We start from the raw sequence: 26830 nt of genomic DNA, 5'->3' as shown, positions 1-26830 counted from the left end.
CCATAAAAATATAGTAAAATATATCAGCTGGCCTGCTGGCCCAATGGTAAGGCGCTTGACTACGGATCAAGAGATTGCAGGTTCGAGTCCTGCGTAGGTCAACTTTTTGCCTCTCCAGACTCCATCTGGAGGGTCTTTTTTTTCGGTCCCAAATATTGTGGTGGATCTGATTAGCCTTTCCGCATTCAGCCTAGCGCGCTCCTCCTGTAGACCCGCCCTGTGATTGCTCCGCTCTCATGGTCAACATTAACGGCTGATGATTGCACGACTGCTTAAGACTAAACCTACCTCGAACCATGCTCTCATCGCTCCTAAGATCTCTACCCCAGCTAGGGCGACGCTGGAAACCCTTAGATTTCAACAACCCCAACTCCACTCGCATCCCCAATTGGCACAAAATAGAAGAAGAGACTCTCCCCGAATATACAGCCTCACAGTACTATCCCACACGAATAGGAGAAGTCATCAAAGAACAGTACCAAGTCATTGGCAAATTGGGATATGAATCGACTTCGACGGCGTGGCTTGCGCGGGACATGGAGTGGGGAACCCTCTTTCCTTTCTTCCCATGAATGAGTCTATGTGAGATACTCATACTTCATAAGAAACCGCCGTTATGTTATGCTCAAGATATGCATTGAAGCTTCGTCTATGGGTCAGCATGTCGATAACGAGCTTAATATGTACAAATTCATGGAACAGTCCCCAACCACACATCCCGGCCGCGAGGTCATCAGAACCTTACTGGATACTTTTTACATCGACGGCCCTCAAGACAAACATCATTGCCTTGTGCACCCCCCATTATGGGAAAGCGTGCTAGCTTTCTTGCACTGTAATCCGGTTGAGAGGCTACCATCCGCAGTCATTGCTGTTGTTCTTCATCGCTTATTTCTAGCACTGGACTTTCTGCATACGGAATGCAAGATCGCGCACACAGGTTTGTAGCCCGATATATATACATACCCGTTTCTAAGATTCTCACTTTTTCCTTTTAACCCTTCAAGATATCAAAGCCGATAATATCATGTTCGGTATTAAAGATGACTCAGTCTTCACGGATATAGAGGAGAACGAATCCCGACGACCCGTCCCGAGGAAGGAGGGCGATGAGAGAACAATATACATGTCACGAGAACTCAAAGTACCCAGAGAAGTTGGTGCCCCGGTTCTGTGCGACTTTGGCTCAGCCATGATCGTCAACGATGAATATCAGAGGGTATTCATTCAGCCCCAGATCTATCGAGCACCGGAGGTGATATTAGGAGTTCCATGGACGTATAGTGCTGATATTTGGAATGTTGGATGCATGATAGGCCAAAAACGATATAAATCTGTCCACAGATTTACTAATACTTTAGCTGACAGATTTGGGATCTATACGAAGGCGGTTCCTTGCTCACCGGGCAAGACCCTGTAGATGAGAGGTATAGGAGTCGAGCGCATCTTGCCGAGATGATCAATCTTCTTGGCTCGCCGCCTGAGAGTTTGCTTGCACAGGGGGAGCTGAGAGATAAATTCTTCTCGAGTGAAGGTGGTTACACCGCACCTCATGCGATTTATCTCCTATTTTACTAATTCGATGAGTATAGGTGCTTTTCTCCACCCAGAATTATTGACTGATCAGGTTCCCCTTGATGAAAGGGAAACTACTCTGGAGGGGCGGGCGGAGAGAGAGGCGTTCCTACATTTCATGCGGAAGATGCTACAGTGGGAGCCGAGTAAGCGTAGTTCTGCTCGAGAATTGGCGGAGGATGAGTGGTTGCAAAGTTATATATGAGGTACTAAAGCCAGCCTCTCTGTACTATAGCATCATGTACCATATATCAATGCGAACGCAAAAATAGACTCTTTGTTACCTCCTAGTACGTGCTAATAGTACAAACCACACGAGGTGATAAAGTAAATCAATAACTCCATTCCCATATCAAAACAGTCATATCAATCGTATCGTGTCATCCATCCCTCATCCGGAGGGAGTGGATCAATACCTCTTTTGAACCTCACTCTCGACCCCCCTCTCCCTAACCTTCCCCTCATCATGTACATCCCTCCACTTCCTCTCCTCCTCCTCATCCCCCGTCGCCGCAGCAGCGACCTTTCCCACAGCTCCCTTAGCTCTACCCTCAACGCCCTCCTTCCAATCCCTCACCTGGCCCTCCGCCTCGGCCTGCTTTCCAGCCGCATTCTGCTCCTGACCAGCCTTCCTCAGACCCTCATTTCCAATCAAGTTGCCTAGGGACTCCTTCGCAGAACCGACGGTCTGGTCCCAGCTGCCGTTGCTGCGCTGAGGGTGGTCTGTGGCCGCAGCGCCCGTGGCAGGGTCGGCGGTAACGGGTCCAAGCTTGGTGAAGTTGTTGTGGCTGGCGTTGTGCTCGGCTTCGCCGCGGGACTGAGTGGCAGAGCCGGCGGACTAGATGGAGGTTGTTAGTTTGTGGGGTTGATGGTGATGGGGATGGGAAGGAAGAACGAACCTGGGTGGAGGAGTCGCCGGTTAGGGAGCCAGCGGCGCGTTGGACCATGCCGGTTGCTTGGTCGACGTAGGATTTAAGAGTCGAGGTGGTGGTGGTGTTGTTGTTGTTGGGGGAGTCGGTGGAGGACATTGTGGTTGTTGGTGTGTAGTGTTGGTTTTGTGAAATGTAGTAGAGAGTAGATTGATTGCAATGTAGTGTAAGGTAGTGGTGATTATTTGTTTCTTGTGGAAATGCTGTGTTGATGGTGTTGATGTTGTGGGTGTATTTATAGATAGATGGGTGGTGGTGAGTCCGGGGTACATGACGTCAAACACCGACGTCATCGCCAGGCACGGCAGAGTCGAAGTGACACCAAAATGGATCCGCAACAGGAACAAAAGGGGCAAGGAGGCAAACAGGTAAGTGGGAATGACGTCCAGTCTCTCATGCATTGTTCATCAGTCTCGTCATAATCAAAAGTATTGAATCGCTCTATGTACATCGATCATCCCCCCCTCGTCATCGTCATCGTCATCGGCTGTCTCAATGCTGATAGTGATAACACCGACCCGCTCATTAGTGAATCATGAACAAACAAAAATTGAAACAAAATCATGCAGCATCTATTCCATGCAATGCTACCAATGACAAATGCCACCCTCACTGTCATCCGCTGCCCATGTTCCTGACAGCCCCACTACCTGGAGATGTCCATCGTGGTCCTCGTCCACTTTGCTCAGCGCCGCAAAGCTAGACTCCGACGGTCCGGTACTCAACAGCCGACGGGCCCATGCATCGATCGCTGGCTCGCCTGTCTCGTCCCGTGCTTGTTTCAGGAACGGGATCAAGGCCGTTCCACCCGTGCCCCGCAATTTCTTGCTGTCCGGCTTCTCGCCGTTTCGGGCGGTCGCCAAGTTGATGGGTCTCTTGGGACTGGTTGCGCGCGCTGGGCGACTGGACCGAGCGTCCCGAGACTGGATAATGATATAGCGGGATACGACTTGGATGTGCTTGTCGCGCATTGCCCGAAGCATCGACAGACATGCGTCGTATGCAATGCACAGTGCCTTGTCCGACCGGCGTGCTTCCACGTACTGCCGGATGTTGGCCACAGCATTGACATGCTCCAAGAAACGACGGTGCGCTGCAGGCATGTATGTACGCATCTCCTGGATGAACCCGTGACGAGGTGCCCCAGCAACCCCCTCTTTCTCGTCCTTTATCGGAGTGCTGCTCGGACGCGTCTCCCCGGTCGGACGGTGCTCAATGCCCAGAGCGATGTCGAAGAACTGGATCAGCGAGCTCTGGGCGTTGCTACCGCCGCCATACTGTCGATACTCGGGCTGCCCGTTTCCATGATCGTACAACAGACCATGCGGGAGACCGGCATCAGCCATGTTCTTGCTGCCAGCCAGATAGGGCCGGATGCGGTGGTAGAACACGTAGGGATCGCAATGCTCGTACATGCGCTCCAGTAGCGACCCTACCTCGTCCAGCACCTCGGCAAGTCGCTGCAGGCATTCAGTGACTACCAGACTGTTTCCAGCCCGGGCCGCCGCAATTGCTTGCAGTACCAGCGGGATCGAGGGTGCTCCACGAGCTTCAATGGCCACTGAGACCAGGTAGAACCACTTCTCATCCAAAGACCCTGTGAATGTGTTGATGGTGTCCAGATTACGTAAATCATCGATCGGTTCCTCCGGGAAAATAGGCTTATAGTTCCACAAACACACCCCTGCATAAGTGGCCACGGGTGGCAGACCCAGGTGCTCGCAGACGTCGAATAGTGGGACGGTCAGCTGAGGCGGGATTTTCTGGTCACCAAAATTAGCTCAGGAACCACTTTATAGCTTTGTGTCACCTACCTCTGCCGGCTTGCTGCCCCCCCACACATACCCGTGTAGCATAAATACCAGTACGACATAGGCCCTGCGCCACTCGTTCTCCGACTGGAGATATGATGTAGACAGCGTGGACATATGGTCGACCACCTCCCGGATCCTCCGGCTAGTCAGAAGAGCCTGCAGGTTGGAAACGACCCACTCCCACTTGGCATAATAAGGGTCTGGCAAGATCTCAAGCGGTGGCTCTGGAGGGAGGAAGCCATGGTCCGCCGAGATGCCGTAGTCCGCCAATGCTGGAATCGGAGGAAGCATGATGATGGGACGGCTCAAAACAACCTAAACGACACGATATACGAGTCTGGGTGAATGAAAATGCCCAAAGAGCCAGCGACGACGCCTAATATTAATGTAGTAGAAGCTCACGTGCGAGTGGGCTCACGGCGAGGGCAGTCGTGTAAGGTTCGCTGATTGTCCGGGACTTGACGTCGAGCGGAATAATATGGAAGCTCGGAGGAAGGAGAGGTTCCAGTGCCCGGACGTGAGTCCGGACAATCTCTAGGAAAGCAACAGTCGTGTGACGCACACACTGCGACAAAGCAGGCGAGATCCCAACCGACCAAGTAGAAGCTGACAAGATCGGACACAAACAGAGGTAAGTGTCGTGTCGGGCCTGTTACGGACGCCTCACAACTGCGATGCAGTCAAGAAAACAAGGCTTCGGTTGATCTGACCCAGGCCACAGCAAGACGAGCAAGGCTCAGAGCAGGAGACCAGGCACGAGAGGCAACGCCAGGTCTGGTAAGTGTCAGAAAAGTTGAGGTTTGTGAAGGTCACGGGAACAACCGGGACAGATTTGGACACAAAAAGATGGCGAGATGAGGGAGGAAAAGGTTAAAAAAGAAAGGGGATGGAAAATTTGCTCAAACTAAGCCCATCGTACAATGGTCCTCTCCCGAAGTTAAATAATCAGCGACCATTTTCCACCAGGACAAGTTCCCAGGAAAGCCGCGAGGACCGAATAGCCGGACGAGAGAATTAATCAGCCTGGCGACCCAGGGCCAGTCATTCCGTAATAACGGCGATTGTGTCACCCGGAAACCGTCGACCGACACGAAACAGGGGTAGAGCCAGCGATCGTGGAGGTAGTATATTCTGTACCCATGGTGAAGGGTAGGACAGTTGACTAGTCCGTGGATGGACCGTCGTGACCAGAGGTCAAGTGGGCCGGATCCAACTTAAGTGCAGGCCAGACGGGAGAGAGAGTAGAGGCGAATATTCTGCAGTGGCCAGGAAGACGGGCGGTTTGAGAGACAGAGTTTTGGTTGTTGGGGGAATCTTGGTTGATGAAGATATCCGTCATATCAGCAGCGACGGAGAAGGGAGGCGTGAACTGTGAACCATCCCATGGGTAAAGTTGATGGGCGGCAGGCGCATCTGGAGTAGATGAGGCCCTTGGGACAACGCCAGCGGGAGGACTGGGTGCGAGCGAAAGGGGTGTCCACCGGATTCCAGTAGGCTGAGTGCTAGAGAATGAACCGGGACTGCGTGGGAGGGGAGGCCGAGTGCGAAATCGGGCAGTTAAGCGAGCTGGGGGGCGTATTCGCTCCCACCCACGCCACCCCGTTCGGGTCTGCGGTGAGTTGGTCGGCCCCGTGCGGAGCTGCCCATCTTATTTCGACTTCCGACCTCGCTGGTTGGACAACTACTGATCTGCATGATTATCTTTAGTTTCTGACATAAACACATTTCAAAACTGGTTCTATCCACCGGAGAATTTCCGTCTGTCTTTCTTTTTTTCCACTGAAGACGTGATTAGTGATTACCTCGGCGCCGGGAGTTCTCCGCGTCAAACGTCAATCACGTGAGACTACTATTACTACATACTATACAAGCCAATCATACAGCACCTGCAGCTGGCCCGAATTGGTGCCTCCTTCGTGAGTCAGCAGACATGAAAGGGGTCACGGGATACCAGTACTAGATCATGAGTATCTGTCGATATTACTTTCTCTGAATACCCTACACATGAATCAATACCTTGGGGGCATATTCATGGTCTATATATGCATAACCTGCTGAGAACGACAGGCACAAGTCACTCAAAAGTCACTCCAAAGGTCATCTGATCGTTCAGACTATCCGTTGCCGATGAAGCGTCTGTCTACATACTACTACTCACGTCTCTAGGTCGATCAATTGATTGGTCATTAATATCCATTTTTTCGTACAGACTGGACAGATCGTCATCAATCCTATAATGTTACACACTATATGAACGCCATCCCACCGCTGATATCTGGAAAAGAAACAACAAGTATGCGCCTGGTATACGACCATATAACCGCCCCTCGCAGTCAGTCTTTAACACAGAAAGAGAAAGTTTTAGTGCTGGCTCCATTCAATCGAGTTCAAATCGATACCCTCCTGAACCATCTCCCACAGCGGGCTCAGCTCCCGCAGGAAGTGGACGCGGTCTTGCACCGCCTTGAGCACGTAGTCAATCTCACTGTCGGTCGTGAACCGGCCAATACCGAATCGGATACTGCTGTGGGCGCTCTCGTCGCTGCTGCCCAGAGCCCGCAGGACGTAGCTGGGTTCCAAAGAGGCGGACGTACAGGCACTGCCAGATGAGAGGGCAATGTCCTTCAGAGCCATCAGAAGCGACTCGCCTTCAATGTAGGCAAAGGAGATGTTAACACAACCGGGGTAGTGGCGGTCGGGATCACCGTTGAGCGTGGTGTGTTCCATGGCCAAGAGGCCGTCGCTCAGGCGCTTCGAGAGCCTTGCGATGTGCTTGGAGTCATACTGTGCAGATTGGTCAGCTAATTTCTCATCGACCTCGCTGTCTCGCCATAAGCAAATGCAACAACCCGACTCATCACCCCTGCTACGGTCGTCAAAGCGCCATGGGGACACGCAAAGCGTGTCGCTACCCCCATGGCGCCTCAGTTAATCGATACATATTAAAGCTTATAATCATCGCGGGAACATCTTGAATGGGAAGGAATCTGAGGTTCAAGGAAAAAGTGGAACGTACCTCCATGTCTTCATATGCAATACGGCAAGCCTCACCAAATCCGACTACAAGGTGGGGGGCAATGGTACCACTGCGGAGACCTCTCTCCTGTCCACCTCCGGAAATGATAGGCTCGAGACGAACTCTGGGCCTACGGCGAACATAGCACGCACCCATACCCTTGGGGCCATAGATCTTGTGGCTGGAAATCGACATCAAATCAATGTTCAGCTTGTTGACATCCAGGGGGATCTTGCCCACAGCCTGGGCACCGTCGGTGTGGAAGAAGATCTTCTTCGAGCGGCAAAGCTTTCCGATCTCCTCCATGGGCTGAATGACACCAATCTCGTTGTTGACAGCCATGATACTGACAAGGGCAGTATCGGGGCGAATGGCGGCCTCCAACTCCTCCATCCGGATCAATCCATTGCTCTGCACGGGCAGGTATGTCACATCGAATCCCTCGTCCTGCAAGTGCCTGCAGCTGTCCAAAACACACTTGTGCTCAGTCTGAGTGGTGATGATGTGCTTCTTCTTGCCAGAGCGACCGAAGAATCTGGCGACACCCTTGATGCTCATGTTGTTACTCTCAGTAGCACCGCTGGTGAAAATGATTTCCTTGGGGTCGGCGCCGATAAGCTTGGCGACGTGTTCTCTGGCTTGTTCGACGGCTTTCTCGGACTCCCAGCCGTAGGCGTGAGTTCTGGAATGGGGGTTTCCGTAGATGCCGGTAAGGTAGGGAAGCATGGCGTCAAGGACACGGGGATCCGTCGGGGTCGTTGCCTGCATATCGAGGTAGACAGGGCGGGTGCCTTGGTCCATAACAGTGGCCTGCTTCAGAATGCCGGCGGTAGGGCTCATGGACGCATCGCCGGAGATGCCCGATCCAGGAAGGTTAACCTTCTGTGCATTAAGTCCAGTCTGGTTCACAAAAGCCTTCTGGTCCTGCTTGATGGCCGTGTCCACCGTAACCTGGGCATTTCCAGCCTTGGTTTCGGAGACGTACGAGCGTCTGGGGATAGCGACGCTGGTGGCGACCACCCGCCGGGGCAGGGATGCCGTCAGAGAGCCATGCGGAGTCGACAAAAGCCGACGGGCGTAAGCCCGGGATGCCTGTCTCAAGGCAGTAGGGGTCATAGTAGACATGATGTGAATGAAATCTGCAACTGTACCATACACGATGGATGAACAGTTGATGACCAAGGGAAGATGACAGCAGGGGGACGACGAGTTCGCCCGGTGGGAAAAAGTTTGGATCCGGTTATATCATTGCCGAGCCCGCTAGGCCCGATCGGATTTATCAGATAGTCCGGCCATTTCCCCATTGGGTCTCGGTCTCGGTGTTACTTGGGCCCTTGATAAGGGGAGTTCGCCAGCTTCCCGCGGAGACCAACTGCGACTACGGAGAAGTTGATTAGTGAGTTGGCTTATGTAGTGAGGTAAACGTAAGACGGGTCTAAGATGAGTCTATAATCTCCAGGAAGTCCATCGCCCAATGCGCATGCCAATGTAAGAAGGCATGTTGGATGGATTGATCAGACGAAAGATCCTAAAAGGGATGGCCGAATCCAGGCACACAGCTATGGGGCGCATATTCCACATTCATTGTGAGACAATCATTGAGTCCCGTTGATGTTGCTGGCCGACAACCTCGTCATCGGTGAATTTCCCCGGATTTCCCACTGGGATGACCCAGCCTTATGTGTTGGCCGCTGACGGCTGACGGCTGACGAGCTGAGAAGAAAGCATCGTGACAACCAGCGCTCGACCGATCACGGGGCACAGGACCATTGATGTGGCAGAAACCGGCAGAAAACGAGGGAAGAATTCTTGGGCGTCGAGGTCTGTGTTGACGATAGTGGCCACTAGTGCAACCGGATACTCTGGTGCCTAACAAACACCGCAAAAGCCATGGAGAATCTCTGCTGCTGCTGCTTCCGACACTCCGAGCCCCCCCGGCTGAGTAATCGGCCCTACGATCCGACCCTGAGCCACATCTGGGATCGAAGTTCTTCAGAGGTCTGGAGAGAAGAAGAAGAAGAAGTTCTGGAGCCTGGAGAGGGGCTGATCTTATAGATTTTTTCGCTTACTTACTATTATAGTCTCCAGGCTACTCCATATTTTTTCCTTTCCCTTCTGCAGCCTTACCATTTGACCAGGAACCCAACTGGAACCAACACCCAAACACGAACAAGAAAGGGGGAGCCACATTGAAACTCAGCCACGGTGAGCAGGCAGAGCATTATGTCATAGCTCAGCCACGAACCATGGCAGTCTAACCGTCACCGGCAGCCAGTATTCTTTAGTTCTCACTAGTCCCTTTGCCGTGAACAAAAGGCACTTCCTCCCCACTTCTGGCCTACCACGAGATCCCTGGTCTGATCTGCTTTGGTTATTCAACTTTCTCGACCCTCCTACGCCTTTGCGACCGTCTCCCGACCCCTTTACACCACTTCCTACCACCACCACTCTCCTGTTCTCCTAAACCCGAACCCTTCCGCGGGCGTTAGGCGACCTGCGGCCAATCAGAGATGAGTTTGAAGGGCTTTCAGAAGAGCATTGTCCGCGCTCCACAACAGTTCAAGGCCAAGTTCAATATTGGCGAGCATACCAAGGACCCTGTCTACCTGGACGCTGAGCGGCGGTTTCAAGAACTCGAAAAGGAGACTAAGAAACTGCACGATGAGTCCAAGAAGTACTTCGATGCCATCAATGGTACACACGGATCCCCCCGTCTCGCAGCTACCCCTCCTTTTCGCTGACTGACCCTTTTTTTTCTAGGCATGTTGAACCACCAGATCGGTTTCTCCAAAGCGATGACGGAACTCTACAAACCCATCTCCGGTCGTGCTTCCGACCCTAGCTCCTATACAATCGAGGGCAATCCGGAGGGTATCCGGGCATGTGAGGAATACGAGGCGATTGTGCGGGACCTCCAAGAATCGCTGGTGCCCGAGTTAGAGATGATCGACACCCGCGTCATCAGCCCTGCACAGCAGCTATTGGAGGTAATCAAGGTGATCCGCAAAGTCGCGGTGAAGCGAGACCACAAGAAATTGGACTACGACCGCCACAAGAACTCGCTCAAGAAGCTGCAGGATAAGAAGGACAAGTCGCTGAAGGATGAGAAGGCGCTCTACAAGGCTGAAAATGATGTGGAGCAAGCGACACAGGATTACAACTACTACAATGATTTGCTCAAGGACGAGCTGCCCAAGCTGTTCGCCCTGGAGGCCGAGTTCATTCGTCCTCTGTTCCAGTCCTTCTACTACATGCAACTGAACGTCTTCTACACACTACACGAGCGAATGCAGGGCATCAATATCGGCTACTTCGATCTGAATCTGGACATCGAGGAAGCGTTCGAGAACAAGCGCGGGGACGTCAAGGAGCGCGCCGAGGAGCTCAGCATCGTCCACTTCAAAGCCACGGGCGGACGTAAACCCGGCTCGAAGCTTACCCCCAAGGACAAATTGGCGCAAGAGGGCAAGAGTGGTTCCGCCTCACGTCAGCGTGATCCCGATGTTGTCGAGAACCCACCGCCGCCTTACTCTGCCACTGCAGGCAGCAGCTTTACCGCCGCAGCAAAGAGCAAGCCCGCCCCTCCGCCGCCGAAGCCAAAGCCCGCTCGATTCAGCGCTCCCGTCGAAACGGTCACGGCACTATATGACTATGAGGCCCAGGCGCACGGCGATCTCAGCTTTTCCGCCGGTGATGTCATCGAGATCACACAGCGAACGGATAACCAGAATGAGTGGTGGAGCGGCCGTGTTGACGGACGAGAGGGACAATTTCCTGGTAAGCATGACCGTCTGTCATTATTGACAACTAGCTTGCTAATTTGTGTACCCAGCAAACTACGTCCAGCTGAACTAGCATTATGCTATAGCTATATAATATTCTTATTCCTGGCTCGTCAATGTCATCACTGGTTACCTGGAGTTTCGGAGTGCCATTGTATCACTTGACAAAGTACTAATTGCCAGTCGTTTTTTTTATTCTTGCCATAGAGCGTTGCATGATGATGACCGTTCGCTGTACATATTGATAATATCGAGGTTGTTTATTCCTACTGCATATCTACCATTACTTGGGGTTCTTTAGAACTTCGGAAGTATTTCAACGCATTCCTACGCAGCTTTTACTAGAGGACATGACACTTACTTTATACTGGTTATCACGTAGACATACAGCAACCGCAGTAAGAGAGATATGGAGTGGGACGATGCTATCCACTCACGCCTTCTACCAAGGAGCTAGGTCCTCGACAAATTCGGTCACTCTAGTGTATGATAGTAAACTTTTGGCTCCGAAATCTGGCCATCACGGGAGTCATGTTACTGTCAAGACATTGATAATCGACTTGAGGCCCCCAACCTCTTCTTGCAGTTCGTAAATCATTAGCCAACAAATTTTATGGCTCTATCCCTTTTGGTGCTATTAGAAGAGCATGGAGAGAAGCAGGGCGGATGTCAGTCGTGACGACTAAACAAAGTCGAGTCTGGCTATACAGACGTCGGGCCCAACAGCTTTTCTTTTGCGTACCATGCATGGGTCCCTGAAGAGACCATATGGCTCCGAGGGATTGCTGGGCTCTTCAAGGGTTCAAGCATGAACAAGCACCAGAGTCCGAATTGCATGTCGGGGGAACCGCGATCAAGCTCGGTGGTGTTTTGGGCTCTTGGACATCGTCAAGCACGTGGGAGGAAGTATCCTTGGCGGGCTAATAACTTTCATGCTTCGCGTTGAATTTGGTAGCAGGCCTTGTTTCGGATCTCATAGGCTCAGCCCAGAGCTTGTGGGCTATCGCCGGCACAGAAGCGGCATGATCCAGCACAGAGTACTCGGTGCAGCTTGTTCAACGACTTTATAGGGGATCTAAGAGGGATAGGATAGTATTCTATCACAACTGGTGAGCTCGGTGAAGAGCGCCACGGTTCGTCAAACTTCCTAAGGAACGCGACAGAGATAGAAGCGGTGTAGACGTATAGACATTCGTCTTTCACTCCAGAAGTGGCAAGGACGGCGACCTTCAAATTCTTCAGCAAGCTGTGATGATGTTTTCGTGTAATGTGCCACATACCCTGAGACACTGGCCACAGTAATGAGGGCTTCGGTCGGTGCTGCAACGAGGTGGCGTGCCAGAAAATGTGCTGTTGGTTGTGTGTCCATCGTCACGTTTAGGGATTGAGCACTCAGTAGCTTCTTCGTCATGCTGCTCTTTTCTCTGCCTGTGCTGCCGCTGCTCTTGGGCAAGCGCGATTATAATTCCCATTATATATGGATCTTCGACATTATTTTTTGGCTGAAGAGATCGCTGCTTTTTATCACATGTCCTAAACACGGGCTCGTTGAATCCTTTTCCCGGTGAGTTGTGTACGAACTTGCTCCGACGGGATTGTATTCCATCGAATGTGACATAGGCGAGAGATGGGCCGGTGGAGTTGCGGGAGAATACGCCCTCTGTCCAAATACTGGCGACAGGCTGCTGGCGGAAGTAGAAAGACAAAGATTCATAGCTGTGGCTGTTAGCAAGCTCGGTCGAGGGCAGGCATCCAAGCCAACTACCTGACGCGGGAGAAACCATAGGCGCCAACTATTTCTTTGATAGCCGTTTTCTTGACCTCCGACGTCCTTCGCCCTCCAAACTGCAACATCGCACGATGGAGGTCTGCAGGCAGATTTGGTCTTCGGAAGTCGTGAACGGGTGAACCCAATAATGCAACTTGGGGGTGTGGGCGCTTCTTCCTCTTGCTTGTCTGCAGAGTGAAACTGCAACCCAAGAGCCGCAGTTGTCTCATAGTCCAGGCTACTGGAGGGACATATAGGCGGTCTCGACTGTTGTCGCGCAGGATTGATACGATTGAATTGGGCTTGATTGACCTTCTTATCATTGGTTGCGGCCTGAATTGACCGGGAGGCCGTACAGAAGAATACTGGTGATCATCAGTGGCCTTGCACTTGGGTCTATCTGACATCTCGTAGCATTATTTTATTGTAAACCCCAGCAGATTTGGGATGTGCTGGCCGCCAGCGAGTAATACCAAAACTGAAGGAGGTTTGACGCGTCAGTAATGAAATGCGTCTGGAAGCCAAGTCCAAATGTCACGAGGTCACGTGCATAGATGCTATAGATCCAATGGCACTTGGTTTGATACTATTGATCAATTGGCAAATGTATGTATGTACATTTGTGTTATAGTGGGTTCCTCGTTGCCAGGACAATTACATTTTTGCGTTTTGTCCACTCTACATTCGGATTGGACTACACTGAATACATAGACACCACAGAGCAGCACAGAGTGACCTCGCTGCAAATGAAGACAATGACAGCTTCAAAGACTACATGCACAGTACGAAGTGGTTTAACCTTCTATCACCCACTGACAGAACATCTGTCCTATGTCATATCATGGCGCATATTAAATGGCAAGACAGGTGGAACTCTATATTCCAAGATATAGATGGCCAAGATGAACTCGGGGATATGGTGACGCCTAGAGGCGACCTGCAGCTATTCTCAGATCCCATATATTCAGCATACCGTTACAGACCCTCTTCCTGAGGTCTTTTGATATGTTACAGTTTAAACCCCTTGCGATAGAGCTTAAATGAGAAAGATGATTTTTTTGGGGACTGCCCTCGTATATCCAAAATGTATGTCGTTGTTGCAGTATGGTGATCAGGAAACAAACTTTGGAGTTTCTATGATTCTCACGTCCAACCATTCTGTTATAGAGCGACAAGGCTCCAGCTGTGACTATTACGGCTGATACTTGAGTGGTCGAATAACATCTCTTGGTGGACCAGCGCTGGCTGAACTCATGACAAATCGAGGAAACAGACGGAATAGGCAGATCATCTGCCTATCTGGTTACCTTTATTGAAAACTCTGCCTGTTAATTCATCGTCTGTGATTAGGGCCTTATCCCTAGTGTGTCGTGTCAGCTCCCGTTGAAAACAATATTCAGGACCCGATGCTCTCTAGAGATGCTGCAGCCTGCAGAATACCGCAAGACTCAGAATCGCCAAAAGGAAAATTTGCTGCGAGTAAAAGTTTTCTTAGCGACATCTTTGGCTGGATTATCACTGCTAGAAAAATGTTTAGTCGTCTCACCATTGCTGTTTCACCAAACCAACAACCTCGAGCCATCCAAACATGGGCATTTCCCCTTTATAACATCAATCACTCCGTGCACGTCCATCAATCCCATAAAAAATAAGACTAAAACTTATCCAGAAAGATCCAGTATCATCAGCCTAATGACCACCCTGAAACCGCACATCGCGTTCATCTTCCAGAACCGTCGTTGCTAAGTATAGCAAGAGCCGCCCGAACCCAATAATGAGAACCCACCAGGAGGCCCAAAAAAGAGCCTTCTCTCAACCCAGGTACTTAAAACATCCTTATTCCAACAACACTCTAGCTCCAAACATAGCTCATTTCCCATTGACAATCATCATTGCACTAATTGAGCCAGTAGCACTTCAAAATTGGCCAAAGGGAAAGAAACATGGCACTTTGCGCACAAGCCAAGAACGGCCAGAACCGCAACCACACCAACAACAACAAGCTAGCTACCACCAAAGAACTGGGTGATGAGCATGAGATTAGATCTTCCCAAATACAATTGCCGAACATCCCAGTCTAGATTCCACACGATCCCAATGCAGACATATCTCCGAGCACGACACGAGACGAGAGGAGGTGCATGCATGCATCTAGACGCACGGTACCCAACCCAGCACTCAGGATCAACGTATCTCATTCCCCTCCTCCTCGTCCTGCAAGATAGATACCACACATCCATCGTGCGTTCGCTAAAATGGAACAAGCAAAATCACATGTACCGTTCGGTCCGAGGAACAACCTCATGTTCCTGTTTCCCCTCTCCCGCTTTCCCTCCGCCACAGTAAAATAGATTAACTGGTTCCTGCTCCTGCGGGAGGCACCACGCCGCTATTGGGCCACGCCGGGGGTGATCGACAGTTTAGTGAGCCCTAAGATGCGGGGTGTTGATATTAAACGGTGGCGTAGCGTAGCATACACTAGTTACTAGACGTCAGCGCGCAAGAGCTTATCCTTTCCTTGCTCGGTTCACATGTAGGTCAGATTCTCCCTAACTAGGAACACGATTATCCTCGGAGGTAGTATTTGGCATGGTGGCCAACAAACCCGCCTCCCTCTCTCTTCCAAGGCAAGGGATCTCGAACATCTTCTAACTACTAGTACTACATAGTACTAGTCAGTCTCACTCAATTCTAGGCCCGATAAGCAAGCCCAGAAATACTACTAATAACCCTCCTATAATAGTATAAAGCGACAGTCCAAATAATTACACACACAACAGTAACTATCCTGATACCCCCCTACCAATTCATAATCCATCCAATCTCAACTCTAACACTCTGAATTTGAAACCAAACACCAAAAATCAAAATGAATCTCAAACACCTCCTCCTCTTCAGCACCACCCTCGCTCCAATCTCCCTTACCCTCGCCAATCCCAACCCCAACCCGGTCGGCCCCCGAAGCCCGCAATCCACAGGCCTACTATCCGACCTCCCGTCCCTCATCGACAACCTGAAGGAACTCCTCAGTCAAGACACAGTCGACAACCTAGAAACGATCGTCAAGGGGGCAGCAGTGCTACTGGGCGGTGATACGCCTCAGAACTTGCAAAAGTTGTTGTCGAGTAGCAATATCGACAAGTTGCAAAATATCATCGATAATGCGGATTTGTTGTTGACGACGTCGTTTGTTAATGAGACGAGTGAGTTGATTGGGGATGCGTTGCCGGTAAGCTTCTATTCTTCCTTCAGAGTATACTACGTGAGAGAGTGTAATGCTAATGAATGTGGTATAGTTGGTAACTGATGTATCGGCATTATTGACGGCTATTATGAAGACTGCATGATGTGGAAATAGTAGTATATAGGATATAGTAAACTGAACGAGAATGATGATAACGATATTATTGCTTTAACTGCTCCTAATACTCCGAATCACTAGCCCGAACCATAGCTAAAACCTAACTATCCTAGCTAACTAAATAAAACAAAGAATAAGAAAAGCTAGCTAAGCGTTTAACTTCGCCTTCAACTCCCTCAAATAATACCTCAACGGATATCCTCTTATCGAAGCAGGCAGCGCCGGATACACCGCGACCGAGAACCCCATTGTCCCGCGATACAACCCCCTCGTCTTGACCGACGACTTGAGCCCATACGCCTCGCGAATCCGAGGCGGGAGCATCTCAATCGTAATGACCCTCAGCAGAGGCTTCACGGTCGTAACCCAGCGAGGGAAATCCGTCCGACTCAGAAGATCCTTTGCAAAGAGATGCGCATCCCCGCTGACATTCAACCGCTCGATCTGGTCATCCCAGTACGTCCAGAACGCCTGGCGAGTGGGCGGCCAGACGTCCTTGGCGATGTTGAGACAGGACAAGATCGTAGTAAATTCGATGTAGGCTTTCTCGGCGGTGCGGTAATCAACGCGGCCGTAGATGCGCTGGTAGAAGTCGGTAGCGGTTGCGTAGAGGGTGGCTGTGAGCCAGAGCTGGATGTAGGGGTCGCAGGGAATTTGGGTGGGGAGAGGGGCGTTGTCTTTTTGAAGGAGGTCGAGAAGGAGTTTCTTCTCTTCTTTGGTGCCGAAGACAAGGCAGGCAATGTAGCTGAGGGCAGTTTGAAGGGTGTTGCTGAGGTCGTTGGCGAGGTTGCTGTCGGTGCTGGTGTTGGCTGGAGTGATAGTTTCGGTCTTGGTTCTGTTGGCTTCCTCAAAGGCAGATTTGATGTTGGGGTAGGCCGCTTGGAGGAGGAGAGCGGCGCCGGAGCCGGCAAAGAGGATGCCTTCTTGGAGGATTTGAGGGAGGATTTCGAGCTTATCGAGGGCTTCTAGATGGTTGGTGGTCACGGTGGTGGTGGTTTGGGAGGAGACCGGGGAGATGCGGTCTGATGCTGCGGCAGCGGCCTTTTCGTCCATTTTGCGTGAGTTGGTTGTTTGATTAGGGGGATGGGTGGTAGTCAGTAGCTGCGTGGTTTACTACTTTGGTCTGACAGGTGCGATTAAATCAAATCGGTGGTTAATGGCCTCCGCTGATAAAAGCAGCTCGATGCACATGCCGGTGCAGCAGCATTGCAGGGGGGTACGAGAATATACGGGCACAGGCACATCCGCGGCCTGCAAGCGAGAAAGCATATCAATCATCAATCCTGCGAATTGATAGACCAACAAACCTCTCACAGCAGGGCATCAGTTGACCAAGGATTTACTTTGCAAATGACTGCGGATAAGCATCCCCGCATCCCCATCGGGCAAAGAGTCCGAAATCCCCAGAAGGCAGTGGATCATCCCCCGTTTCAACCCAAATTCGAGCGATGCCCTAAAAGCGGCCACCAAAACCGGGCTCCAAAAACAACGTTCAACCGCGGTTCCCAATAGTCGGGCGGATCGTCACCCTGACCAGGCCGCATGTGAACCCAATCCATGGGTCATCATTGGGCCTGCAATTTCCCACTTACACTGATCGACGGGTTCCGGGACGATCCTTGCGGAGAGATGGCAGGGGCTTGAGGGTTGCATTCCGAGGGCGGCAGGTGTATACGAGAATCACGACGATAGCGACGGTTTTTAACTAGTCGGTGGATTTGCCAATGACTCCATACTATCAGCCGTTAGTATATCAGATCAAGTACCCCGGTTCCCGCCCCTCTTCGCCGGCGACCGTCCCAGCAGCAAGGGCCACATCACCATGGACGAGAAGAAAACCTATCTCACCTCCAAGGAGGCCAAATACGCCCTGGGTATCCATCGTGGTCCTCTGCCCACTGAAGGCCTGGAAATTGAACATGTTGAGACGGCCCATTCCATCTCGTTGGAGCCGGTAAAGCGTACGCGATCGCAAACTTTGCGTCGCCATTGGGCTCGGTTCTGGTGCTGCTATGCATTTTGGGGCATTATCTTCCTGGCGATTTTTCTGCCCATTTTGTAAGCTTCCCCTCTTTCTATTTCGTCTTCATCCTGTTTTGGGCGATAACTGACGATTTATCAGCTTTTGCTTGATTATTCCCGCCATTGCCCAGCGAGTCCTGGACAATGGTACTCTCGTCCTCGTTCACGCCGACGTGCTCCAACCACGTCCCAATTCCATCCAGCTCAGCATCATTTCTGCCCTGGACTTGCCCATCAGCTTCCCTGTGCGCATGAATAACTTGACACTTTCCCTCTTCAATCGCTTTCTCCCGGAGAACAACACCTGGGCAAAGCTGTACATGGACGGCGCTACAATCAATGGGAACACAACCCTCAGCGTGGATGACCAATTTACTCCCTTGGATGTCTACCAATGGACGCAATATGTTCGCAGTGTGGTCTTCGAGCCTCATGCTCCATTGTCCGTCAAGGCTCCCGTCACTGCTTACATCGGGAAGCTGAAGTCCAAGATCACATTGAACAAGGACATTAAGCAAAACAGTGCGCCTCTTACTCCTCCCAATATATTTATCAACTGCTAATTCCGTATTTCAACATGACAGCCCTCAACTCCTTTGCCGGCTTTTCCATCTCTGATCCAAAACTACTTCTCCCCGCCGAATCCGACGGTACCAACTTGATCGCCAACGCCACCCTCCCCAACCCGTCCGTGATGACCCTTGAAATCGTGAGTTTTCCTATCGTTTCATGCACTGTAATCAGATTATAACCCATTACCAGGGCAACACCACTATGAACCTCCTCAGCGGCAACCTCACCCTCGGAAATTGCACTCTCAACAACCTCGTGCTTAGACCAGGCAACCACTCCACACCCGTACGAGGGATATTGGATCTCGGCAAACTCATCGAAAACATCGGACCTATACTAAGTGAACAAAGCGACTCCATCAAAGAAGGCTACCTGAGTCTCACGACCGTCGGTGCGAACGTCGAGTACGAGGGCGTTCAGGTCCCGTACTACACGGAGGTCATGAAGAATCTGACCATGACGGCGAAAGTGCCGCTAGGGTCGCTGATCAGCAACACCCTAAGCGGCATCTTGCATCCCAATGGAACCAATGTTTTCGCGGGGCTAAACATGACTACTGATAGTGGGGAGACGTTTACAGTTGGTGAGGACAAGGCGGATAGTGATGGAGCGTCGTTGGGGCGAAGGGCATTGGAGATGCTGGGGCAAGAGGAGAAGAGGACTGGAGTGGTCGATGTCTTGAAGGCTTTGATGAAGAAGGGAGCTTACGAGATATGATACTGGGTTTCAGTGTTTTATTTGGGCGATGGCGCTGGCGTTATCTATAGTATATCCTGTTGGTACTCTTATTGTTAATGTATACCTGAGCTGGATTTGGGGTAATGAGCGTGGACTTCTACCAATTAGCAGACTTTCTCATTGAAGTATACCCGAACGATTACTTGCATCCAACGAATCACTATTCATTATCTAAGAAAGTTCCTCACAGACCCTTGCATCCTTCCCCTACCCCCCTGATCATTCAGATGCAAGACACACCCGCAAGGGCATGCATCACCAACCGAACCGTCCCATGACCTCACCCTCCATCCCTGTCTTCAACTATCCCCTCCTCCCTCCCTCCCGAACCATCCCTCACTCCAACAAACTACCCAATAATGACATCACACAGCTTGAACGTCGCCATAATCGGCAGCGGCCTCGCCGGCTGTCTCGCCGCCCGCATCCTCCGCGAGCAACATACCGTGACCATCTACGAGCGCGAAACCGCCAAAGCCGAAGCCGGGGCCGCCATCAACCTGGGTCCCAATGCCGTGCACATCCTCAATAGTGTAGACTTTGATCGTCGCCGCGCGTGCTCCATCCCAGTAACTCGGGTTCTGTCGTACAACAAGCAAGGCGAGCTCACGCACGAATCCATCCACGATTACGTCCAGGAGTTCGGGACAGACTGGTTATTTCATCATCGGGTGGATCTGCGAGATGAGCTTTTGCGCTTAGCTACGGCGCCGTCGGAAGAGTTGGGGTTGACTGGTGAACCGGCGACAGTGCGATTTGGGGCGAGGGTGGTAGGTGGGGATGTTGATGAGGGGAGATTGACATTGGAGGATGGGGAGGTGGTGGAGGCGGATCTTGTTGTTGGTTCGTTTTATGCTTTCTTTTCTCCGATCTACTTGGTGTTGCATAATATGTTTGATGCAATACTGACAATGAACAGCCGCCGACGGCATCCGATCCATCATGCGCGGCCCCGTCGTCAACGACGACGCATACATCACCGCTCAACCATCGGGCTCCTCTGCATTTCGGTTCACCATGTCACGGGAGAAGGTCATCGAGCTGCACAACGGAGAAGTACCTGAGATAATGGACTCAAGCAAATCAGGCACTTTGTTTGGTGTATACGCCCTCGATCCTACGGAGCGACGAGTGATCATGTACCCGTGTCGGAACTACGAGATCCTCAACTTCGCTGTGCTCGCACCAGACAATATGCTCAAGACCCCAGCGTCATCTGACTCGTGGTCTGCGCCAGGTGACAGAGACGAGATGATCTCGTTGTTTACGGACTTTCCGGACTGGGTACTTAAGTATTTCCGGTATTGCCCTCTTTTCCCCTTAATATGCAATACTTTGTGCGCTAACATGTAGGTAATGGCTACAGCGCAGCGGAAAATATTAAGCTCTGGCAACTCCGCATGCAGGACCCCTTGCCCACATACATTCGAGGACGAACGGTCCTGATTGGCGATGCTGCGCACGCCATGACGCCCCATCAGGGACAGGGAGGATGCCAGGCCATTGAAGATGCAGAGGGATTTAGGCTTTTCCTTGGAGACCATGTCACAAGGGGGAGCATCCCTTCTATCCTTGAGGACTTCGATCGTGTACGCAGGCCCCGGGCGTCGCAGATTCAGTTGAACACATCACAAGCTATGGCGCGGCACTCAGCGAAAGAGATTTATCGGTTCCGAAAGTTCAATTTCACCTATCATGGAATTTTTGAGGAGTTGAGGAGGATCAAGGAGAGCGAGAAGGTGGGTCAACTGGATCATGGTGGGGGAGAGGAATCCAAGAGAGAGTCTGACCTACATTCTGCTGTTGGAACATGTCGCTGTAGACAATGCCAAACAGACAGCTAGCTTAATATCGAAAAGAATATATTGCGTAAAGTAGTTGCCCAGACATCAACTTCGGTTGTGTAGTGTAATGGTTATCACTCTGGATTCTGATTCCAGCAATCCCGGTTCGATCCCGGGCACGACCTTTTCTTTTTCTTTTTTTGTCCTTCCATATCACTTTCCAATGATGGTCGAACTTGCGATCAAGGGAACTGCTTGTTCCCTGGCGATGCGGTTGCACTTTTGCTTTACTACATCCGGTTTGGCCTTTTGTTCCCGTTTTGGACGTCTGAAAGACATTCAATGTGGATGCTACAACTCTTCGCTGGCAATGCAAGTAGCCCATTTCCTTTTCACTCCAAATTGCAAGAGTTACATATATTGTTCTTGTGATATTGCAGTGCGTTAGGGTTTGTATAGCTTCGCTTGTCATTGCTTCCTGAATTCACCAGCATGCGTGGCGGATCACACCGTCCTCGAGACGCGTGAATCCGGCAATATAGTAGCAGCCAAATTCACGGGTGCATCTGGAATATTGCACAGTGAACCCGTCACTTCCCATAGGAGATTGAATATTGTATATTACTCTCCTCAAACTACTGCTAATTGTGCACTTCGCTTAAGATAGGGTATCAACATGATGCTATATTCACGAAGAAGCATTGAATGACGGCTCACGTGAGAAACAATATATAAACCTGGTGCCAACCCTCTTCTCTCCTCCTCTTCTTCCTATATCCAAGCAACTACTAGACTTGCTATTATCATTACTACATTATATTATACTATCAACTATAACATAGCATGATGCTTAACTATTATATCTTCTAAGACGATTTGTTGAAGCATTCGAGTCAGTCCTTCTGCTGAGTGGTCATCAATATATCGTTTTGATCTACTTCGCAGCACGTTCGAAACATGATTGAGCTGTACTACGGACCCTTGTCGCTTGTAGGCAATAGCATATCCTGCTTCATACTAGGTATGTATGTCCAGACAGGGGCCTGCAGATTCGGCAGCGAGGAAGTTAAACAGCGGTGGTGCTGGATCGTTTATGGTATGTCGATATTCCTTGTTCTACTTCTCCACACTCCATCAAGATCACGTCTAACACTATCCCAGATTCCCCAGCACGAGAGACCCTCGACGAAGGGACACACGATACTTTCGGAATGGCCAGATCCATCGTTGTATCATCATAGAAAGATGCAGATGACAAAGGGTGCCATCTAAGGCAGCCGATCGTGGTCGGTTGGTCTGTCGGACTTAGCTCACTGCCTCTGACACCTGTCAGAATTATATAGCTCATCTCTGGCTTCACACCAGAGCTCTTAACGAAAGAGGTGCTGCAGAAGACAACCGGAATAACGTTGTCTCATCATGAAATATACAGATGAAAAAAGGATGGCATCTGGGGTAGCCGATCGGGGCTGCTTCACCCAAGCCGCTAGTACATCTGAGCTCCGTCAAATCTATACAGAGGCCTAGCTTCGGCCTAAGGGGACGCAGGTGTTGAGAAAGCACAAGGAAGTCCTCAACAAAGAGATGCGGCACTGGATCGATCCAGACCTAAGATATTAGTCTGTGTCATCTTTTGACGACACGTAAGAAAGAGAGATGCCATCTGCGACAGCCGATTGCGGTTTCAATCTCTGGCTCAGCCTGCGGGAACATTTAACACCCGTCGAATATATAAACGTCTCTGGCTTCAGCCTAGAGGGACACGGTGATGTTGAGAGACCTTAAAAGTCTTCTCAACAGAAAGAGATACAGCCCTCTTAATCGATCCAGACCTGCCACCGTCTGTACCACAATATAGAGATACAAGCAGAAGGGTACCATCTACGGCAGCCGATCCTGGTCCGTTGGGATCTGGCTCAGCCCGTTGCATATGGCCCTTGTCGGAACTAGCACGTTTCCTGAAGCAGCCTAGAGGAACACAGATACTGACAAAAAAAAGAAAATAAAAAAGCTCCAGCAAAAGGACATGCAATATCCTTGACAAAACCGGATTCCAAATTCGAATCGTCACCACGAGAACGGTACCGAAGATGGGTACCAACTACGGCAGCCGATTGGGGTTTGCTTCGCCTAGGCCGCTAGTGCCTCTGACAACCGTCAGTTTTATATACATCTCAGAGACACGAACATCGCGGAAACCTATATAATGGTGAAAAAGTCACATCCACTATAAACGCTGTCTGGACTACTCTTCTCCAGCAGCAATGATGGGTGCGGCCTCGCCTTCTTCAGTTGAAGATAACGTCGACTTCATACCGAACAACTACCTATTTCGTAGGTCTTTTATAAATGCCCAAAAATTGGGACCGCAAAACTATTATGGAAGTCACAAGCCCGCCATCTGACATGGCTTTCGACACTTTGCCCTGTTGTCCCCGGACACAAGGAAGACAAAAGCCCAGTCTCCAGAACAACTGAGATATGATAACCTTCTTGTGTGACAGTGGGATAGATGATGGATCAAGGCTTCTGCCTTTATGAGAACTCAGGCCCCTGAAAACTGCCAAAGCGCCGAAGAAGAGAAGAAGAAGAAGGATTTGTCCTTGCGAAATTCTTCCCACTGTATGGCTGTGGGTCTCTTTGGCCGAGTGGTGGCTGATGAGGGCCATATGTTGAAAACAATATCCACTCGTGTCCATCAGTCAGTAGCACGCCTTGGGGTCCCGCGACAGTGGTTTCTAACTGCGACCCCCATGATTAACAGAGTGATAGACATCTGTGGGTTCCTAACAATCCTCTACACGGAAGAGTGGGACGATATTGCGGCCGCGTCACCGGGCTCAGGCTACGAAGAAAGTGACGACCTCCTGGCTCCCTACCAGCAATATGCCGCCAAAGATATCGGGAAGAAGTAATCGCATTTCACTGGGCCAAACCTCCCTTGGCCGGATAAACCTGGAAGAGCGCTGAAAAGGTCTTGGAGGAACAGCAATCTGGAATCAAGCGCTGTCTATATACATCCTAGAAGATCTGCTCTGTACGCTTCACAGAACATGGACACCATGTCATATATACTATACAATGGGCATCTGTCCACGTGGAAACTTTCGGCTTCGGTTTCCCCAGTCTAAAAGAGGCTCCTTTGGCTCCCACCATTCTGGAGAAGGTTAGTAGTATTCCTGCCTGTTCACTGTGTCCTTGCCACTGAACTAACGCAGTATAATGATTTTAGGCAATATGGATCCGATACCAACGCTCTTCTCATTTCCAATCGCAGTGTGACGGCCCCTAGGGACCCAAGCTGCTAAGGGATGCGCACCTGAGCCTGGCGCTCAGAATCCTAGTATATATGCACCAAATCAGACACATTTGACCGGCTCTCACATCGCAGTCATATTCCCCCAAAGCCCATGATCATGCCACACACCATATTATTGGCGATACTACAATACCTGTTTCTGATACGCTGAACGGGCGCCACCCTCACCGGAAGCGGAAAGACAATACAAAGCAACATACAGTTCCTCAATAGACTCCTGCAATGTTATAAAGACCACGGGATACAAACGAAGAAGGAGAGAAGAGAAGACATTGTGGCGGCCTGCTCCCAAAAAGTAACTGGCTACTTATACAACATCTCGCATCGTGGGACGAACCTACCTTCACAAGCGCCCAAGTTTGCCGAGATCAAAACACGCAACAAACTTACTGACTAGACAACAAACCTCCTAGCATAGTCAGGAGTCAGAGAGCAGATGGAATTCCAAGCTAACTGTTTCACTTGGGAATAATTTCAAGTTGACCAAGACCTTCGAAGAGTTTACCACGGCAGACTTCTGCGCCATACGATTGGGAGGATTCAACAAGAGAGTGATATATCTGAGCTGCAGCAGGTTTTACCAAAGCTGACGGTGCAGCTCCTCACTCTCTTCTTTAAAAATATCTCTCTTTTACATGCTATTTCCTTAGCCGAGAAGCATCGATTTCCTGTCAAGGCCCTTAACACGCCAAAGACACGGCGAATGAAACCGACTATGCGAACGACACCACTAACAAGCCCGACACAACACGAATGTCGCTCCACCTTCTCGCACCGACACTGCTAACGACAGCGATGCAGATGACACCGCTAGCGAGTCCGACGACGCAAATGTCACTCCACCTCGTCGCCCTACCACACCGAGCCGCGTTGACGACATGGAATTCGACGAGGATCAAGCCTGGCGGATCGCAACACCGGTGGCAGCTACAGAACGATAAACTTCTTCTGCTCCGGTGCCGGGTCGCCCTTCTCTCTACCAGACAGAGCTGGCCGTCCTCTTTTTGCTGAACGTCGAGGCTATTCGGCAATCAACGACATTATCGTGCACGTGCACGACTTCGCCAATGCGTCTAATATCTTACACTATGATAGAAACTATCATCCTTGTCTATCTTTCTAGGACAATTTCTTGGGTGATTGCAGGGTATGTCACCCTGCAATAGAGAGGGGGTTGTGTGTGGGGGGGGGGGGTGTGGGAATGGAAACCCATGGTGCATTGTGCATGGTGTACTGGAAACAAGAGAGTTGGTATCTGATGTGCTTTGGGGTTTATTTTGGAAACTATGCGCTTTTTAAGTTTACTTATATTGATATCATGTTGTGCTGTGGTTTGTTTTCTCTCTGGGAAGGTCTGTCTACGTGGGTTGATGCGGCGATGTATATTGGATAAGATAAGAAGGATGATATATCTTAGACAGAGATTTGAGTAAAAGCTTTGGGGGTTGACTTTTATTCAATAAGGTGTGGGTAGGAAGGGTGATTATGATAATGATTAATGGCAGTCATGTGTTCATCCAAGATCAGCGTGACAGAAGACTAGTAATAAATATATTTACCAATGTACTTGGTTCAATCTCCTAGTAGTATCTGCTTCGATCAACTATGTTGGGAGACGTGGATTATGTATCGAGGTCATACATACACGAAACACACTTCATTTTCATTTGATATCGATTTATCATCAGTCTGTCGGTAATATCGGACAGAATAATGGGAATTATAGCTAAATTAGAATGCTTGAGTCGCTATTACAGGTTAGTAGATGATGATTAACAATCTTGAGAAAAGCCAGCTTCAAAATAATAACGTTCCAAAAAAAAAAAAAAAAAAAAAAAAAAAAAAACCCAAATAGAAGAAAATATACTTTTAATTAAAAGAAAATGATCGCCTGTTTCGACCAGCTGCAGTAGTGAAAGTTGGAGTCCATGCTCCGCAAGGCCGCAAAAACCGGAAGAAAACTCTCAAGTCCCGATGTAACCACTACTGTATTCAGTGTAAGATATAAGTTGCAATTTGGTAAGGAATCCTTTTTCTTTGTATCATTAGTATAGTTGATCACTTTTACCGTTCTACGGAGACTCCTGTGCTGATGCAGCGTTTCATTGTTTTGCGGGTGGCACGAGTCAGTAGAATGAAGAAAAGGTAT

General features: G+C 50.2%; 11 protein-coding genes and 2 non-coding genes across 13 annotated transcripts; 8 read left to right on the top strand and 5 right to left on the bottom strand.

Annotated features, from left to right (window-relative positions):
* Positions 1–29: 29 nt before the first annotated feature.
* BO85DRAFT_t7 lies at positions 30–101 on the top strand. Its single transcript has one exon. It is a non-coding gene; the product is annotated as a tRNA-Arg (tRNA).
* A 195-nt stretch (positions 102–296) lies between these two features.
* BO85DRAFT_359917 (kinase-like protein) lies at positions 297–1780 on the top strand (the record flags this gene model as incomplete). The annotated part of the gene is made up of 5 exons (XM_025655529.1): positions 297–541; positions 606–940; positions 1008–1336; positions 1369–1537; positions 1593–1780. 5 exons carry the CDS (start codon positions 297–299, stop codon positions 1778–1780), a joined length of 1266 nt encoding a protein of 421 aa, XP_025521563.1.
* A 135-nt stretch (positions 1781–1915) lies between these two features.
* On the bottom strand, positions 1916–2847 carry BO85DRAFT_27359 (uncharacterized protein). Its single transcript, XM_025655120.1, has 2 exons — positions 2475–2847; positions 1916–2413 (listed from the first exon to the last, which is right to left on the bottom strand). Exons 1-2 carry the CDS (start codon positions 2601–2603, stop codon positions 1985–1987), a joined length of 558 nt encoding a protein of 185 aa, XP_025521562.1. The 5' UTR covers positions 2604–2847; the 3' UTR covers positions 1916–1984.
* Positions 2848–3091: 244 nt separating this feature from the next.
* Positions 3092–4609, bottom strand: BO85DRAFT_361769 (indoleamine 2,3-dioxygenase; the record flags this gene model as incomplete). The annotated part of the gene is made up of 2 exons (XM_025655599.1): positions 3092–4267; positions 4319–4609. 2 exons carry the CDS (start codon positions 4607–4609, stop codon positions 3092–3094), a joined length of 1467 nt encoding a protein of 488 aa, XP_025521561.1.
* A 1884-nt stretch (positions 4610–6493) lies between these two features.
* BO85DRAFT_444870 (IscS subfamily cysteine desulfurase) lies at positions 6494–8544 on the bottom strand. The gene is made up of 2 exons (XM_025659130.1): positions 7335–8544; positions 6494–7102 (listed from the first exon to the last, which is right to left on the bottom strand). The coding sequence occupies exons 1-2, from the start codon at positions 8457–8459 to the stop codon at positions 6680–6682; spliced, it is 1548 nt and encodes a 515-aa protein (XP_025521560.1). The 5' UTR covers positions 8460–8544; the 3' UTR covers positions 6494–6679.
* A 1300-nt stretch (positions 8545–9844) lies between these two features.
* BO85DRAFT_483465 (amphiphysin) lies at positions 9845–11189 on the top strand (the record flags this gene model as incomplete). Its single annotated transcript, XM_025663161.1, has 3 exons — positions 9845–10028; positions 10095–11111; positions 11167–11189. 3 exons carry the CDS (start codon positions 9845–9847, stop codon positions 11187–11189), a joined length of 1224 nt encoding a protein of 407 aa, XP_025521559.1.
* Positions 11190–12197: 1008 nt separating this feature from the next.
* BO85DRAFT_27375 (uncharacterized protein) lies at positions 12198–13090 on the bottom strand. The gene has a single exon (XM_025655122.1). The coding sequence runs from the start codon at positions 12898–12900 to the stop codon at positions 12355–12357; it is 546 nt and encodes a 181-aa protein (XP_025521558.1). The 5' UTR covers positions 12901–13090; the 3' UTR covers positions 12198–12354.
* A 2537-nt stretch (positions 13091–15627) lies between these two features.
* BO85DRAFT_474094 (uncharacterized protein) lies at positions 15628–16299 on the top strand. The gene is made up of 2 exons (XM_025662652.1): positions 15628–16113; positions 16181–16299. Exons 1-2 carry the CDS (start codon positions 15754–15756, stop codon positions 16229–16231), a joined length of 411 nt encoding a protein of 136 aa, XP_025521557.1. The 5' UTR covers positions 15628–15753; the 3' UTR covers positions 16232–16299.
* On the bottom strand, positions 16264–17398 carry BO85DRAFT_444864 (oxygenase MpaB family protein). The gene has a single exon (XM_025659129.1). It carries the CDS (start codon positions 17296–17298, stop codon positions 16393–16395), a length of 906 nt encoding a protein of 301 aa, XP_025521556.1. The 5' UTR covers positions 17299–17398; the 3' UTR covers positions 16264–16392.
* Positions 17399–17997: 599 nt separating this feature from the next.
* BO85DRAFT_444863 (uncharacterized protein) lies at positions 17998–19686 on the top strand. Its single transcript, XM_025659128.1, has 4 exons — positions 17998–18303; positions 18368–18789; positions 18852–18976; positions 19030–19686. Exons 1-4 carry the CDS (start codon positions 18068–18070, stop codon positions 19555–19557), a joined length of 1311 nt encoding a protein of 436 aa, XP_025521555.1. The 5' UTR covers positions 17998–18067; the 3' UTR covers positions 19558–19686.
* Positions 19687–19910: 224 nt separating this feature from the next.
* Positions 19911–21422, top strand: BO85DRAFT_411718 (FAD binding domain protein; the record flags this gene model as incomplete). The annotated part of the gene is made up of 3 exons (XM_025657538.1): positions 19911–20421; positions 20498–20879; positions 20945–21422. The coding sequence occupies exons 1-3, from the start codon at positions 19938–19940 to the stop codon at positions 21420–21422; spliced, it is 1344 nt and encodes a 447-aa protein (XP_025521554.1). The 5' UTR covers positions 19911–19937.
* Positions 21423–21475: 53 nt separating this feature from the next.
* Positions 21476–21547, top strand: BO85DRAFT_t8. Its single transcript has one exon. It is a non-coding gene; the product is annotated as a tRNA-Gln (tRNA).
* Positions 21548–23452: 1905 nt separating this feature from the next.
* Positions 23453–24277, top strand: BO85DRAFT_434121 (uncharacterized protein; the record flags this gene model as incomplete). The annotated part of the gene is made up of 2 exons (XM_025658453.1): positions 23453–23518; positions 23888–24277. The coding sequence occupies 2 exons, from the start codon at positions 23453–23455 to the stop codon at positions 24275–24277; spliced, it is 456 nt and encodes a 151-aa protein (XP_025521553.1).
* Between the last annotated feature and the right edge of the window lie 2553 nt (positions 24278–26830).

This window comes from Aspergillus piperis (assembly GCF_003184755.1).
Source record: "Aspergillus piperis CBS 112811 unplaced genomic scaffold BO85scaffold_1, whole genome shotgun sequence".
Lineage (NCBI taxonomy): Eukaryota > Fungi > Ascomycota > Eurotiomycetes > Eurotiales > Aspergillaceae > Aspergillus > Aspergillus piperis.
The sequence above is the reverse complement of the archived record's forward strand: the minus strand, read 5'-3'. Positions and strand labels throughout refer to the sequence as shown.

Coding starts and splice junctions, on each gene's coding strand:
- BO85DRAFT_474094 (XM_025662652.1), top strand. CDS start 15,754: ATGAATCTCAAACACCTCCTCCTCTTCAGCACCACCCTCGCTCCAATC. Junction 16,114..16,180: donor TGATTGGGGATGCGTTGCCG/GTAAGCTTCTAT, acceptor AATGTGGTATAG/TTGGTAACTGATGTATCGGC.
- BO85DRAFT_27359 (XM_025655120.1), bottom strand. CDS start 2,603: ATGTCCTCCACCGACTCCCCCAACAACAACAACACCACCACCACCTCG. Junction 2,414..2,474: donor CCGGCGACTCCTCCACCCAG/GTTCGTTCTTCC, acceptor ACCTCCATCTAG/TCCGCCGGCTCTGCCACTCA.
- BO85DRAFT_444864 (XM_025659129.1), bottom strand. CDS start 17,298: ATGGACGAAAAGGCCGCTGCCGCAGCATCAGACCGCATCTCCCCGGTC.
- BO85DRAFT_27375 (XM_025655122.1), bottom strand. CDS start 12,900: ATGGTTTCTCCCGCGTCAGGTAGTTGGCTTGGATGCCTGCCCTCGACC.
- BO85DRAFT_444863 (XM_025659128.1), top strand. CDS start 18,068: ATGGACGAGAAGAAAACCTATCTCACCTCCAAGGAGGCCAAATACGCC. Junction 18,304..18,367: donor GCGATTTTTCTGCCCATTTT/GTAAGCTTCCCC, acceptor ACGATTTATCAG/CTTTTGCTTGATTATTCCCG. Junction 18,977..19,029: donor CCGTGATGACCCTTGAAATC/GTGAGTTTTCCT, acceptor ACCCATTACCAG/GGCAACACCACTATGAACCT.
- BO85DRAFT_444870 (XM_025659130.1), bottom strand. CDS start 8,459: ATGTCTACTATGACCCCTACTGCCTTGAGACAGGCATCCCGGGCTTAC. Junction 7,103..7,334: donor TTGCATATGAAGACATGGAG/GTACGTTCCACT, acceptor CAATCTGCACAG/TATGACTCCAAGCACATCGC.